We start from the raw sequence: 14,524 nt of genomic DNA on the forward strand, positions 1-14,524 counted from the left end.
CCAGAGTAAGTAGGGGATATGAGGGCCCCAAAGGACGGTCACAGACTGTTCTTCTGTCAGTGCAAGTCACTCAGCCCAAGGAGGGTTGCACTGTATACAAGAGCGAGCGAGCAAGAGACAGACCACTGGAGGAGCCATAACTCAGTCCTCTGAGTAGAAGGTCCCTCTCGTCGCTCCCAAGTCACAAATGGTTCCTAAATACATGTACTTATGCACACATACAACAGAGAAGCCCAATACTGGGGATACAAACTTAGAAGTCCCTGGGCAAGCCTTTTCCCTACCAACAGTACCTGGGAAGCCTGAAGCAGGCCCCATACAAACTCCAGATGCCCTCCCACTCCCCCACCGCTTCTTCTGCCTTCCCCAACCTGCTCTTTCCAATCTGCCTAGGTAGTTCCAATGAGTCACCCGGCTCTGGGCGGAGGATGGGGGGCAGAGTCTGAGGGGAGCTCATGCAGGGTGGTCAAGGCAGCTGGGCATGGCCTCCAAGTACTGGGGTTCGTCCCCTCCCAAACGACACTTTATAAAAAGACATCGTAATTGAGTTTAATAATGTACTCCCTTCCAGAAAGGGCCTGACGGGGCTGCCTGCTGCTCACTTCTGCCCCATTCCAAATATTTTTACCTTATTTGGATGAAATGCATTATTTTTCTAATGAAAGGCTTTTTTTTTCAAAGGGCCGTTTCCCCCGTCCAGGAGCCGCCTTTATTAGGCAGCCCTCACGCAGTTTTGGGGAGGGGCTTTTCTCTCCCTGAAGTCAGGCCAGAGTCTGTCCTCAAAAGCTGAACTCAGGTTTCTGTCCCTTCTCTTCTGAGCTTGAGCTTGGAACCTTCCGAGCTGGTGACGCCCAGGTGGGGGAGAGGGGCACAGACCTCCTCTCATGCCTGGAGCTCATGTCCCCAGCAAGCAGAGCCTGACAGCACTTAGCACTCACCGCCGCAGCCCCCACTCTGGCTTCACTTCTGTCCCAGGATATCTGCCCCCTAGACTTTCCTGGTTCTCTTTTGAAGGGACCTCCAAAGTTATGACAGTAACAAGTGGTCACCGTACCAAAGACGGTAGCAGTGGTGATCCCAGGATTCAGGTGATTCTGATGGACCACCTCAGGTCTACCCTGCCTCCTGACACTGGGACTCCTTGGGGCTTCCTGCTCCCCCAGAAGCCAGCGGCCATGCAGACTGGTCATCCCCAGGAATGAAGAAACATGGTTTACTTGGATATCAGGAGGCAGGGACAGAAAAGAGAATGGTTGCAGGGCCAGGGCACTGCCTCTCTAGGGACTTGGCGGCTAGAGATGCAGCCCTGAGGATTCGTGGGTGAGGATGAAGGGGGACAGAAGGCGGGAGGTGGGCATCTCCTGGGATGAAGCATGAAGCAGCCCTCGGTCACCCCCTCAGCTATGCTGTACGCATGTCCCCTCCTTTCCCAGGTGGTGAGGAGCCACCGCAGGGGCATGTGTCTTGCTTTACAGCTCCACCCGAAGCAGTGGGCACTACCAGGCACTCTCCACTTCAGAGGCCCACATCCACAGGAGGCACATGACCGGAAACTCCATGGCTCCAGGCATGGCCGGCCCTGGGAGGATGGAGTAAAGACTGTCCCTTGGAAGGCACTCCTCCTGCCCCAGCTTTCTGGTCACAGCTCAGCACACTGTGAAGGTTAAAGGGAGACAGGGCGGGCTTGAGCAAGCGAGCAAGCGAGGGACTAGCAGAGCACAGACAGGCTCCCGGGGAATGTGCATCCATTTAAGGAAGGCAGCTCATCCCTCAGCACCAGGTCTATATACAGTAACAGTCCTTCCTCCCGCTCTCGGGGGAATGTCGCCCTCCACAGACACCAGCGCAAGCAAGGAGCCCCTCCAGTTCCAGGTGAGTGCCTCTGACAGGTCCCCGGAGCCCCTGGTCTCTGGGGCCCTGCTCTGGTAGTTACCTGGCGGAGCTTTGGCTGAGACCCACCTCCCAGGCACAGGCGCTAGCAGATGAGGTCAGAGCCAGGAGTTAAATATGGCAACTCGTATTTATTACATTATGTACAGTCTTATCTTATAGTCTGAAATCTATACATGATCACGTAAATGAACATGTGTTTCTCAGTGGGAAGGACAGACATGGCTGTTGGTCAGGAAGGCCCTGCTGCCTCCTCCACCGCAGGAGGGAGAAGCACGCCTCACCACTGAGTAGCTAAACCACGACACAGCAAGCGAGGACGTCTCGTGTGGTATAGAAGACAACGGGCAGGTGGGCTGGGGACAGGCGCCCAAGGGCGGCATCTGTCAGCCAGGACCTGGCTGTGGGAAGGCTGGCAGCCCCAGAGATGAAGAGCGGGGCTGGCACCCTGGCTATTGGAACAGGCAAAGAAGAAGCCACAAGCCAGGCCAGGGCACAGTGGGGGAGACAGCAAGACCGAGGGGGGCCATAGTTCCCCTGCACTGAGGTGACAGAGGCAGGAAATGACATGAGCTCTGGCCATGCATGGTGTCAGGTGGTCAAGGTACTCAGAGGACACACCTAGACAAGACACCCGTCAAGGAGGGGGCTGGAGTGCAGAGCTCCCGAGTTCTCGGCCTGGGCCCGTGGCTGGGGCTGGGAACCTGTCTGGGAGGCTGGTGAAAAGAAACGCAGCCCACACTGCACGGAAGGACGGCCCCACCCCTACCTGGGTTTCCGGCCCCCCTCATGGAAGCAGAGCCACAACTCTTGCCCACCCGCCTCTGAGGCCCTGGGGCACTGGGAAGGCGGGCAACCAAGCGCCAGCCCTAGTCTCGCTCACTCTCATTGCTGGCGCCCTCTGGCCGCCGCAGCTTCTCTACCTGCTCATTGATCTGCCCATCGCCGCCCCGTCTGTCCTCCCTCTGTACCCCGAGGACGTCCTCTTCATCCACGTGGCTCACGTCATCATCCTCATCCTCCTCGCCCTCCTCGTCCTCCCTCTTCTCCTCCTCCCCTTGCACCTCCATCCTCACCTGGCCCTTGACGTCCACCACCCCTTCCCCCTCTTCCTGAGGCCCCAGCAGGCGGTATGTGGCTGTGGAGCCCTCAGGGCTGTGGCCGTCCTTCCCTGGAGAGGAGGACGGAGACTCATTGCTGACAGGGGAGATGTCACTGCTGCTGTGGTGGTTCACGGCCGCGGGGCTGGAGGGTGACGGAGACTTCACTGGGATCTGCCAGGAGGGGATCTTCGGGGCTGACGGGGAGGGAGGGAACTGTCTCCTAGCAGTGGACGAGGAAAGAGAGAGAGAAGCAGGTAGAGGTTGGTGATAGCCCCTGGCTGCAGTGCCACACCCCCCCTTGGTCCCTGATCCCTGAACGCTCAGGGATGGCAGCAGTTTCTCAGGGCCACGAGGCAGGGCCCACTGAAGGCCTCATCAGCCAAGCCAGACACCAGAAGCACCCTGTGCTGCCCGATGGCACCCTGGGGCAGGACCTACCCTCCTTGGCAGCTGCTGGTCTGCCAGCTGGGGACCCTAAGTACTCTAGAGCTGCCCACCACATTCAACACTGTCTCTGCTCCACTCCTGTGGCAAAAGAGGCCGAGGCTGGGAGCCTGGGAGCCCTGGCCGATGTGCCCATAATCTCAACAAAGGGTGGCTGGGGAACCCTGGCTACTGGGCCAGGAGGTCAGAGTCATTTAGACCAAAAGGATGGTGTTAGCGCCTTCACTGGGAACCTCTGAGCCTAAACTTTGACCAAGTAAAAGCCGAGTCCTGGGCCTCGGCCAGTAGCCAACCAGACTGAAGCCCATTCCAGGACAGACCTGGGAAGTTGGGTCAGCATGGTCATGGCTCAATGCAGCTCTATGACATGAAGTCCTGTTCCTGCAAAGGCCAAGAGGACAAGCCCTGCTCCTGCCCAGGGCCGTGCCACCTCCCAGCAGTGGCCACAGAGTCAGCCTTCAAGCCGAGGGCCCGCCTGGCAGCCCACACCGTCTGGCCCTGCGCTATCCCTCAGCAGCAGCACAAACACGAGAAGCTCGGTTTGCTGTCTCCTCGGTTTCAGAGTCACCCGACAGCCTGCATCTGTCCCCTAACCACAGAGGCACTTGTCCTCTGGTTTGGAGGGACAAAGACTGCTAAGAACAATCTGCATGTCCTGCCTGGATAGGCCACCTCAGCTGTGGAGACACCCTCCCTCCGCCCAAGGTCAGGATGTGAGAGGCCTTAGGAAGGGTGGTCCTCCAGCCTGGGCTCCCCACAGCATCCTCTTCCCCATCCTCCCTGCTCCCATGAAGCCACCTTGGTTGTCCAGGTCTTGCCTCACAGCTCCTAAGTCCCTGGCCAAGCAGACACACAGGCCTCCAGGCACAGACCACTTGGGCACACGCAGGCCAACTGACTGCTGACCCCGGCTTCCTGGACACTGCACTTCCGGACAGAGGCTTCCAGTCTTAGTCTGGTTGCTCTCAATCAGGTCAACACAGCGACCACCAGGAAGCGAGCGTCAGGGGAGGCAGAGCTGCTCTGGTGCAGCTCTCACACCCGTGGCCTCAATGTGATGTTGTCTGAGACAAGGCTGCCTGCAGAGAGCGGCCACCTCCAGTGTACTTGACCATAGATGTCATACAGCGGGCAGTGTTCTCCTGCAGGCCCTGCTCTCTGCCTCAGTGTCCTCTCAACCCTTCTTCTTCTTCTTCTATTTTAAACACAACACAATGGACACTGTCCCCTGGGGCGGGAGGGAGGGCTCCTTAGGAGGGGAGGCTGGCGTGCCTGAGGTTTGGCTCAAGACCTTCATCATCCGGCCCAGTGAGGAGTCCTGTCCCTCCCGTGATTGTCACGCCAGCCCACAAGACCCCGACACCACCAGGCTGACATTAAGTGAGACAGAGCCCTGAGCTTCCTCTCCTACCGATTCAGAAGAAGTCCTTTCAGAGAGTTGATTTCTGACTTGAGCTCATTGATATTCTGGGACTCCAGGATCCAGTTGGTTGATGTGGTAGCCTGTAGGTCAGAACACAGATAACACGGGTCACAGTGGTGCCTGCTGCCAGCCAGTGTCTGAGGTTGGGGGACTTAGAAGGGCCCTGACTGGGTACAATGGTGTTAAGAAGTCACTCAGTGTTCTTAGGTGGCACTGCAGCACTCATGTGTGAAATAACAAAGAAGCCCTTATGTCTCCCACAGACACTGACACGGGCTTGTGGTGGTGGTGGTTTGTAGTGGTGGCCATTTGGTGACATTATGCTGGGACAGCAGGAGGGGCTGCTCTAGACATGAGGATCTTCCACTTCTGTTGAATATTTGAAATGTCCATTAAAACAACCAGCAGACACAAGCCACCTCACAACGACCCCTCCCTGGAACCACACCTCCCAGAAGTCAGCACTAATTAGGGCAGCAGCCCAGAGGTGGCCCAGGGAAGGTGCTTACAGGAAGGCTGAACAGGTCAAGATGGCAACCTCACCCTAATGCCATCTCCAAGCTGCTCAGGATCTCTGGCTCCTGGCCAGGACCTCAGATCTCCAGAGGTTTCCTAAGGGTCAAGGAAGATGCCCCTGGCCAAACCTCACTGGCAGCATCAATACCTGTGGACCACTCCGCCCAATCTTATTCATTCTTTAGGAAATGTCGAGGCTGAGTGGAGAGAGGGGCAGGACACTTTCCTAGCACCAACCCTTGAAGAAGCATGCCTTTATGGTGTGGAGAGGGAAGGGCAAGCAGTTGTCAGTAAGTTGGGGCTATAGGTGGCCACGTGCTCTGTGACCTGTATGCAGGGATGAGAGGCCTGAGGGTCTCTGTTCACTCGGCTCTCCGCAGGCTGATGAGGGGACATCCCGGGATCTTCCCTATGAGCCATGGCTTCTGATACAAGGTAAGGACATTGTCAGCTAGCCTAGACAGCCCACTGGGCATGCCCCTGTGGAAAGGAGGTTCTCAGCTGAAGGGCAGCCTGGAAAGAAGCAGGAAGCAGGCCACTGCCCTCTTATCCATTTCCATAGGTCCCTGCTGCAGACCACCAGAGAGCAAGGCCCAGCGAGCCACTGTTCTGGCTTCTCTGAGACCTTGAAAGCTACAGCAGGCCATTAACAAGGGAGCAATTTCCACTCACTGGCCACAAAGGACTCAGATTTCCAAACGCACATGGTGCCAGATGCCAGGATTTGGAAATAAAATCTGACATCTGGGGCTTTTTAGCCAGTCTCTTTAAAAACAGTTGTAGCAAACTCACAGGCTTCAGTTTTATGTAGGTTTTAATTACTCAAAGCTCTTCTTTTCGCTGTTACAGGGCTCCAGTAGGAGTTTGGAAGGCAGATATAAAAACTTACATTACAGCTGAGAAAACATAGCTGGCCTCTTTGGTTTATAGGGTAACAGAGTCCTCACACGGTGTGGGCCTGGGTGCCAGGCCAGAGCCTCACTTCAGCAGGGAGAGCAGGGAAAAGTTCTGTAGGGCAGGAGCCGTGACAACTGCGGACTCTTCTAGACCATAGCAGGCCCCAAACCAGCCATCCCCACTTTCCTTGGAGCTCAACACCTGGTCCTGATGTCAGCTCAGGGCCTGAAGAAAAAATAGCTTTCCAACCTTCAGAAGGGCTGCTGGCCACTCAGGCCTCAGAGCTGAGCGATCGGTCAGCTGGAGGCCACGCTGCCTGCCTGCTTTATAGCTGCCTGCGGGGACACAGCCAGTGCAGCAGCAGCAGCAGCGGCCACCTGAGCAGGAAGGAAATAGCCTGTGTAAGAGGGAGTGGGTGCCAGGAGGGATTCTTGGGGGCGGCCCTCACAACAGGGACCCCAGGCTCTGCCAGAAGTACAGAGATGTTCACTCTCCTGGATTCTTAGTTCAGCTGAGCAGAAGGCCGGCATCCCTAAGAGCAGCTCAGCTGGGACCTACAGAGGAGCCCACAGATGCTGCCTCTCAGACCCCGTCAGTCACACGCGTAGCTGAGGACCTGAATCCTGAGCTCTGACTGCTATCAAGCACTGCTCTTGAGCACATGAACAGTAAGTATAGCAAGGCAGGCACTGGCCACAGCTCGTTTACAAACAAAGACCCACAAAGGTGAGACCCACCTGTGGTCAGAGAGCTGGCGAATGGAGATGGAGGACTGGCCCTTCAGCCCGCTGCCGAGCAGACTGCTTCAGATCTGAGCAGTGAGGTGCGGAAAGTGCCACAGTCAACCTTACTTGGTTCTAGTTCCTTTCAAATCATCTGACCCCATGAGTCCTGGGTCTAGAGAACAGCCCCACTGCAAGGTGGGCCCAGCAGCTTAGGGAGAGTGTGAACTAGAAAACTGCTCATGGTGCACATCTCCTCCATTGACTGGACCCCTTGGCCTGGCTGTGACCTACAACCGAGCCTGCAGGGGCATGCCTGCCATCAAAGGTTTATCAACAGGAGGTAGCAATGGAGACATGAAGGCTGTTCTTGCTAGTTAAATGCTACACCAATACAGTGGTGCCCCCCCTTCTTCAACAGGACGGACAGTGACAACCCGAGGTGTCACCCTATGATAGAACACTGAAAACTGAGGACACTCAGGCACCCAGAAGACAGTAGACGATCATGGAGGATCATTAGGCCTAGAGCTAAATGAACAGACCTAGGCCTGGGGAACTAAGGGCCCAAAGTACCTTGGCAGCGGCCAGCTCATGGGCTAGCTCCTGGACCTTCTGCTGCTGCTGTCTCAGTAGCTCCTGGACAGAGGCCAGTGTTGTCTGTACCTGAGTCACTAGGGAAGAAAGAGTCATGTCTGGTAAGTCAGTGCCCAAGGTCCCCTCCTTGCCCACACACCTGCAAGCTGCTCACCTCCCTGCTATGTGGAATGTATCTGCAGCTCCCCCCCCCAACACCCAGATAATTTATCTGTGCCTGGGGTGATCCACCCGCTCTGTGTGTAACCTCTGGTGTTTCTACTTCATCTTTCCATTGTGTGCTTGTCTGTGGTCAACAGTATATCCGTCCAAAACCTCTCCCCTCTAATTATGTCTGGCTGTCGGGCCTGGCTCTCCTGCCCCCGGCAGGCTCTGATCATTCATCTCACTGGCCTCAGTGCCCTTGGTGCTCTGGGGTAGCTTCAGTTCCAAGAGGGAAAGTGCAAGTCCCATCTGGGTGGTCTCCCCTGTTCTCTCCCCACTGAGCATGCCCCAATGCCCCACCACCAGGTGACCTGTTGAGGCTTGTGACTACGATGTCCCCGATTCCTAGGACAGCAATGGTTCATGGGACAGATGAGTTAGGGAATTCCAGACCGCTCTGCACAGGTGCCAGCGAGGACAGAGCCTCCCGCCTGGGACAGGTGGCTACTCCTGCCAGCCTCGAGGTTTAGATTCCCAGCTCCCACTTAGTAAACAAGTTCACAAGGAGAAAAGCCACCTCTGCCACAACAGGTCCCAGCTAATCTAGGCCATCACTGGGGCAGCAGGCACTGAGTGCCATCCGTGTGGAGTCGATAACAAGGGAGGTGGCAGGGGTCCCGGGAGCCACAGTAATTACAGACTCTCTTGACCCTGCATCGGATTCTTCGAGGGAAGGGGAAAAAAAATCACTGAAAACCCCCCTGAAAACCTCATAGAAGCAGAAATTAAAACTGAACTTTACAGCCCTCAGAAAGGCTGTCATTTTACTCCCCTTATTAATATTCTGAGGTTGGGAGCCTTTCCGTAAAAACATAATTAATTGAGGCCGCGCCGACAGTAAACAAGCAATTTCAAATTAAACCGAAATGACGGCGGCTTCATTTGCAAATGTGAACAGATTCTCAGAGCAGATAAATGAAGTCACCACAGAGTGGAGACGAGGGAGAGGGAGGGGCCGAAAAGGGGCTGCGGGAGGACGCTTTGAGGGGTGACTTGATGGAGTCATTAATCTTTACCTGTCTGGGCCACACTGCCACTCAGTTCCGAGAGACTCGCCGCCATCCTCTCCAGCTGCTTCCGGTCCTCTCGGCCTCCCAGGATGAGGGGCAGCAGGTACTTCTGCAAGAAGTGGTCAGGTGAGAAGGTGGCCGACACCAGTCTCTCAAAGCCCACCACCCAACCTGCCCTGATCCTCTGCAGGCTACTCCACAGAAGCTCTGCGCTCTTCATACTAGAAACAAAGTGCTTGAAAAAGTAACAAGACCAAGATGGGGCCTGGTAGAAACTTCCACCTGAACAAGGACAAAGACCAAAATTCCTTTTGAGCCTCCAGATGTGGCTGGGGGGCCGGGCACCATCTTTGAGCTGTCCCCTGAGCCTGGGGAAGGCCTCCATGTATGAGGGAGGCCTTATTACAGTCTCTTACTTTCCTTAGATACACATTCCTGTGAGGCTTCTCAATTCTATTTCAAGAGTTCTAAGGAGAGACTACAGAAGGATATACCAGAAGCTGACCCTACTGGTGGCTTCTGGGGCGGAGAGCTGGGCAGCTTTTCACTGTACCCTTCTGAGTCTTTCACACTTCAACTCCGTGAGTGAAACAAACTGTCTCACCCACCCAGAAGCTGTGTTAGATCTGAGTAAATACAGCAGCACTGGAGAAATCAGAGGAAAACAGGCAGACTTCTGGGATTGCTGACCTTCAATGGTGGAGATAAGGCGTGCACGTAGAAAGCCTACTCCAGAGGTCACCTTGGACTCTTTTAATCATCAGAAGGGGCTTCCTTACAGAAGGAGCCAAAACAGCCTATACACTCCCAGAACAGAAAGATAGGGCAAAAGAGAACTGCCCCAGGGGACACAGAATGTCAAGGCTGATGACTGCAAAGCCACCAAACAAGGATGCCTTGAACCAGCCTCTCCATCACTAGGAAGGTGGGGGCACAACTGGTGACCACCTGTAGGGCTTGGGACACGGATACACAACAAGGAAGAAGGTGCCAGGAAAACGGAAGAGAGAACTTGTGCTTTGCCACTGTGCAGCTTGGGGCCCTGAGACCATCTAGGTCCCCAATCTAGGGTGCACCCCACTTTGGCCAAGCACAGGAGCCTGGCGGGTGCTGTCTGGAGAGAACTCAGGTCCTTAGTCTATTTGGGTCCCAGACAGGTAAAGAAGGACTGTTCTCCCTTCCACTTCTGTGCTAGGGAGAAAAGCAGGTCTCACAGGGGGTTGTGGGAGAACTCATTTCAGAGTGAGGCTAGTCATTTAGCGCATGCATAGAAGCCGTTTCTATTTTGCAAAGTGCTTTGTAGCCACAGTGTGAGTTATTACCCACAACTGAGCGAAACTCATCAACTGCAGCCTGACGGTTCCAAAGTATAAAAGTCAAGAAATTCTCAGCTGCATAAGCAGCTACACCCCATCCCTGAGGCCAGAGCCCATGAGCGGGGAGCTGCTGCTCTGGCTAAGTTTCTATTTGCACAAAGGAAGATGGCCCTGCTTTTTCTAAACGTATCACTAACATGCTGAAGACCTGTCACCACTGTGACCAAACAATTCAAGGTTTCCGTTCTTTGTAAAACACAGGCTGGTGGCCAGAGCTCCATGAAACAGATGACAACCTCTGTGTCACATCTGAACCAAGGTGCCACACCTCCTGTTTTGTGGGGGCGGGCAGTCGGGTTGTCACTGTGATGAGACAATTAGAGCTGCTCACAGGACCTTGGTACTTGTGACCTCTGCACTGGTGCCTGTCTGCAGCCAGAGGCTGGCGAAGGCTGCCCCACACAGGCCTCCACAGCAGCTCAGAGCGGGTGAGCTCCAGCTCAACACCTGGCTTCTGAATTTCTGCACAGGGATTTCTTATTCTGGCAACAGGCACTACCCTGAAGAGTTAGTTATGTTCTGCTACAGATTTGTCATTAGCTATTGTGTGAAGTAAAAACTAAGAATCTAAGAATGAAAGGGTTAAACACTTTTCACGTGCTCAAATTACACTGCAAGCCTGGGAATTCAGTGAGTCCTTAAAAAAGGAAAAGAAAAGGAAAGAAAAGAAAAAAGAAAAAGTCACTAAATGCAGGCTGGATTAGTGGGAGGCGTCAGAGGAGAACAAGGCTTCTCTCAGGGCAGGCTAATGTGGGGCCATCCTGGCTGTGCATCTTGTAGACTAGTTTCTTCACATCAAGGACAGGCCTTTCCGCTCTATCAGGGGAGAAAATGTTGGTTCAGTGCCTTCGGATCTGCTGTGAGCATCTTGAGCTGTGAGCTCTTGAGGGCTGGCTGACTCACAAGGCCCAGGGAAAAATCCCACATTTATACAGATGCTACCACAATCCACAGAAAACAAGAAGTGTGCTTCCTGGGCTAGTTGTAAATACCAGGAGGAACAAGGGCATCTACGGGGCTCCACGTGCCAGCAGGCAGGGAGCCAGCACTGCTCCAGCTCCTCCAGGACAGGCCTGGCCTTCGCTGCAATCTGAGGCCAGTTCTACGGATGCTGTAAGCCATCATACGGGGACGATGCACTCAGACTGCTGACCTACTGAGCAACGGTGCTCCTGCCCTGCCTTCAGTGTGTTCAGAATGTCGCTGGAGCAGCTGAGCCAGCCTACTAAAGCCAAAGCCTCCGTTGGTGCGCACTGCCTCGGTTCCTTCACTGAGTGCGGACCCGCAGTGCTGATGGATAGCGTAGGCACCTGCAGTGGTGACAGATAGCGTAGGCACACTTTCACACCACCGCAAAGTCGCATGAGCTGTCTCGGCCCAATCTTACAGATGGAACTGTCCTCTGGGACAGAGTCAGGTTCGACACACGAAGCTAGGCTCCAGTGTCCCAGCTTGGAACGACTAGATTGCTCCGTTCTCTGCTTTGCATGTTTCTCATTGGTGCCAGGCACTACTCTCAATACTCGAGCTGATGGACGGACGGACGGACGTGCTGTGGATGGGGGTCGGGGTGGAGAGGTGAAGCAGCAGTGCCGTGTGCATTCATGTCTCTCCTGCTGTGTTCCCTGCTTCCACCACAGTCACTGTGCTCTGGGCCAGGTCCCACTGCCTGGAAGGCCTTTGTGAATAAGCCAGGGGCCAGGAGGGAGGAGAGCCGAATGCCAAAGGGTGGCAAGGCATAGCACTGTGGCCCCTGGGAGGCGACTTACCTTGTAGAGCTGGTGGAAGCCAAATGCAATTCCTGCCAGGATGATGGCCAAGGCACCGTAATCTCGCCATCGGGAACCTCCGGGGCCTGGGGGAGAAAGAAAGGAAGAAGAAACTCGGACAGGTCTCTCCCAGGAGTGTGCCAGTAGCAGGCAAGTGAGACACCCGGCTGCAGAAAGCACGTGAGCACCAGAACTCTGCTCAGCTCTGCCTTTTCTCCTTCTTTCCAGGTCCCAGCACCGTCTGCCTCACTTTGGATGGAAGTGACCTGCCCGTGAGATGCTGGGAGGAGGTATCTAGCTGTGAGCTTAGTGTCCAGCCATGGGGGTCAGAAGGCAGGTGACGTGAGGGCCTTTGTCTTAGCTTCATGAGGTCAAGGAACAAGGATCATTCTAGAGGCCAGTGTGTGCACACCACACAGAGGGTAAACCAGGGGCCAATGGGACCTGGGCCTCTCTGCTCTGAAGACACAAGTCTGCAAAGGACTAAGCAAAGCAGCTTCTGAGGTGCTGAGGGACAGGGCCAAGATCTGTGTCGTGGAGGCCAGAGTGGGTGGGATGGGGAAGACAGGTCAAGGGCCTGGAACACTAGCCAACCATGCGGGGAAAGTAGCACGAGACCTACTCTATTTCAGGAGAACACTGGCCTAGTTCTGGGTGTTGTAAAGTTAAGGGGTGGATGTGTACAGGGCTCTGTATGTTTAGGTGGGCAATTATATCTTATCAGCTGGGTCAAAGGTTATTGTGTTGTGTGTTCTTTCATGTGTAGATTTAAGAGAGTGTTTGGCGGCTGGTCTGGGCTGCCATGGAGTTGGGATGTGTGTTTCTGGCATGGAAACCTGCCTTGGGAACTAGATAGGTAGAGAGATGGCTGCCAGGCTCAGAGAGAGGCCTTCAGCAGTGTGATATGGGATGGAGCAGAGCGGGTGAGACGCTTTGCTGACTGAGACTTAAGATATCTAGCAGACATCTTGGGGCACTGCGGTGCCGGACCTAGAGCGGGTAAAAAGACTTTTATTTTTTATAATTTTACAGCAACACTGGGATAAGCTCAAAGTGGGGGAGACCCTAGCAAGGGTCCAGAGGAAAATAGAGCCAGGCTAGATCAGAGTAAGGAAGCTTTAGAAGGAAAACTTCTCATAAATTTGCCATTTGGTTGAGGATTGGAGTGAATATCTAATGCTCCCAGGGTAGGCTCCTGGCCAGTTCACACCAACCAGCACATATAGGCCTGCTTGACATTTATTGTGTCTTTCCTTTCTGAAACTGTGCTCTGAAAACAGTAAATAGAAAACTCCAGAAAAAAACAGCCCACAGGCTTTGTTGCGTACGCCACTCTAAGTGTCCATGGCATCTCAGCCGTCCCGCCCTGACCCACCCAAGACAGCGCATTCACACTGTATACACTGCTTGCCATCACACACTGATCGCCGCCTCAGCCCTCAGACTGTCTTAGTCTCTCAGTGCACACTCTAAGCCTTATTTCACTTAACAATGGCCTCCAAGCATAAGGGGCAGAGACACTGATAATTTGAATTCGCCTAAGAAAAGCCCAAGTGTTTCTCTTAAGAGGAAAAAGTGAAAGTTCTCTGTAAGGAAAAAAGATCAGACACAGAATGGGGGTGGGGGCCGGGGCGGGGAGCACGCCTTTTAACATAGTTAGGCTTTGTCACTGTTGATCTTACTACGCCTAATCCCTAAATTAAACCTGCTAACAGCTGTGTACAGAGGAGGCCCAACCTCAGGTTTCTACTGGGCCCTGGGACATGTCCGTGGGCAAAATCCCTACAGTTCCAGATGAGAGTCCTCTCCAGATGCGAGGAGGGTTCTACCCTCCCACAAACAGTTCGCAAGGGGCTTTGGGTATGTAATCTGGCCTGCTCTCTCTAGGCCTCTTAACAGGGGTCAAGTCGGCCTCCTCTCAGGGGATGGCCAAGAGGAAGGACAGAGACCATGGTGGGCACTCTTGGCAGTCATGGATGAAACAAAGCACTGTGTCAATGGAAAGGTGCCTGACAGGCTCTGCTCAGAGAAAAGCTGCCTTCCTCCAAAGGTGAGACTGGGAGGAGAAAGGAGGGACAGGAGCGTTGTGGGAACTGGGCTTCAGGGAGCTCTCCTGCCCCCCTTCCCTCTCCACCCACGCCTGCAAGCTCACTGAGGTACTTGCCACCGTCTGCTGTCTCAAAACCCAAGAGGAGGAGCAGGGCCCCGGGCAGGCTTATGGTGGGCTGCGGGCACAGGGAAGCTGAGGTCACCGTGACATCCAAGGGGTTAAGGGGTACCCCCTCCTGTCTGGGCTACAAAACAGTGCTCTCAAGAGGAAAGAGGGACCCACCAAGAATGTCCCCTTTACTACCAGAGTCCCCTGAACTCACGGGGCTCACATGGGATTCCCCAGTTCATCTTGGCCATAAAACTGCCATCAATACAACAGCTCCTCCTTGCCTTGGACTCTCCTTTTTTCACCTTCTGACTGACTCACAGTTAAGTATCAAGTACAGGAGCTAGTCTCCTGTAGAGGTGTTCTCTGTCACCAGCAGTGGCTGTCCACAGCTCCACATTCTCTTCTAGGTTCA

At 54.5% G+C, this 14,524-nt stretch overlaps 1 protein-coding gene across 2 annotated transcripts in view; it reads right to left on the reverse strand.

Annotated features, from left to right (window-relative positions):
* Positions 1-2,001: 2,001 nt before the first annotated feature.
* Positions 2,002-14,524, reverse strand: part of Pex14 (peroxisomal biogenesis factor 14) — a 136,477-nt gene continuing 123,954 nt past the window's right edge. Inside the window, exons 1-5 of one of the 2 annotated variants that reach the window (XM_039110708.2) lie at positions 9,089-11,865; positions 8,813-8,915; positions 7,572-7,669; positions 4,849-4,940; positions 2,002-3,213 (exon numbers count right to left, since the gene is read on the reverse strand). In XM_039110708.2, the coding sequence (XP_038966636.1) occupies positions 2,760-3,213; positions 4,849-4,940; positions 7,572-7,669; positions 8,813-8,915; positions 9,089-9,154 (813 nt within the window). In that variant the 5' untranslated portion in view covers positions 9,155-11,865 and the 3' untranslated portion in view covers positions 2,002-2,759. 2 annotated transcript variants of the gene reach the window in all.

Source organism: Rattus norvegicus, chromosome 5 (assembly GCF_036323735.1).
Source record: "Rattus norvegicus strain BN/NHsdMcwi chromosome 5, GRCr8, whole genome shotgun sequence".
Taxonomy (NCBI): Eukaryota; Metazoa; Chordata; class Mammalia; order Rodentia; family Muridae; genus Rattus; species Rattus norvegicus.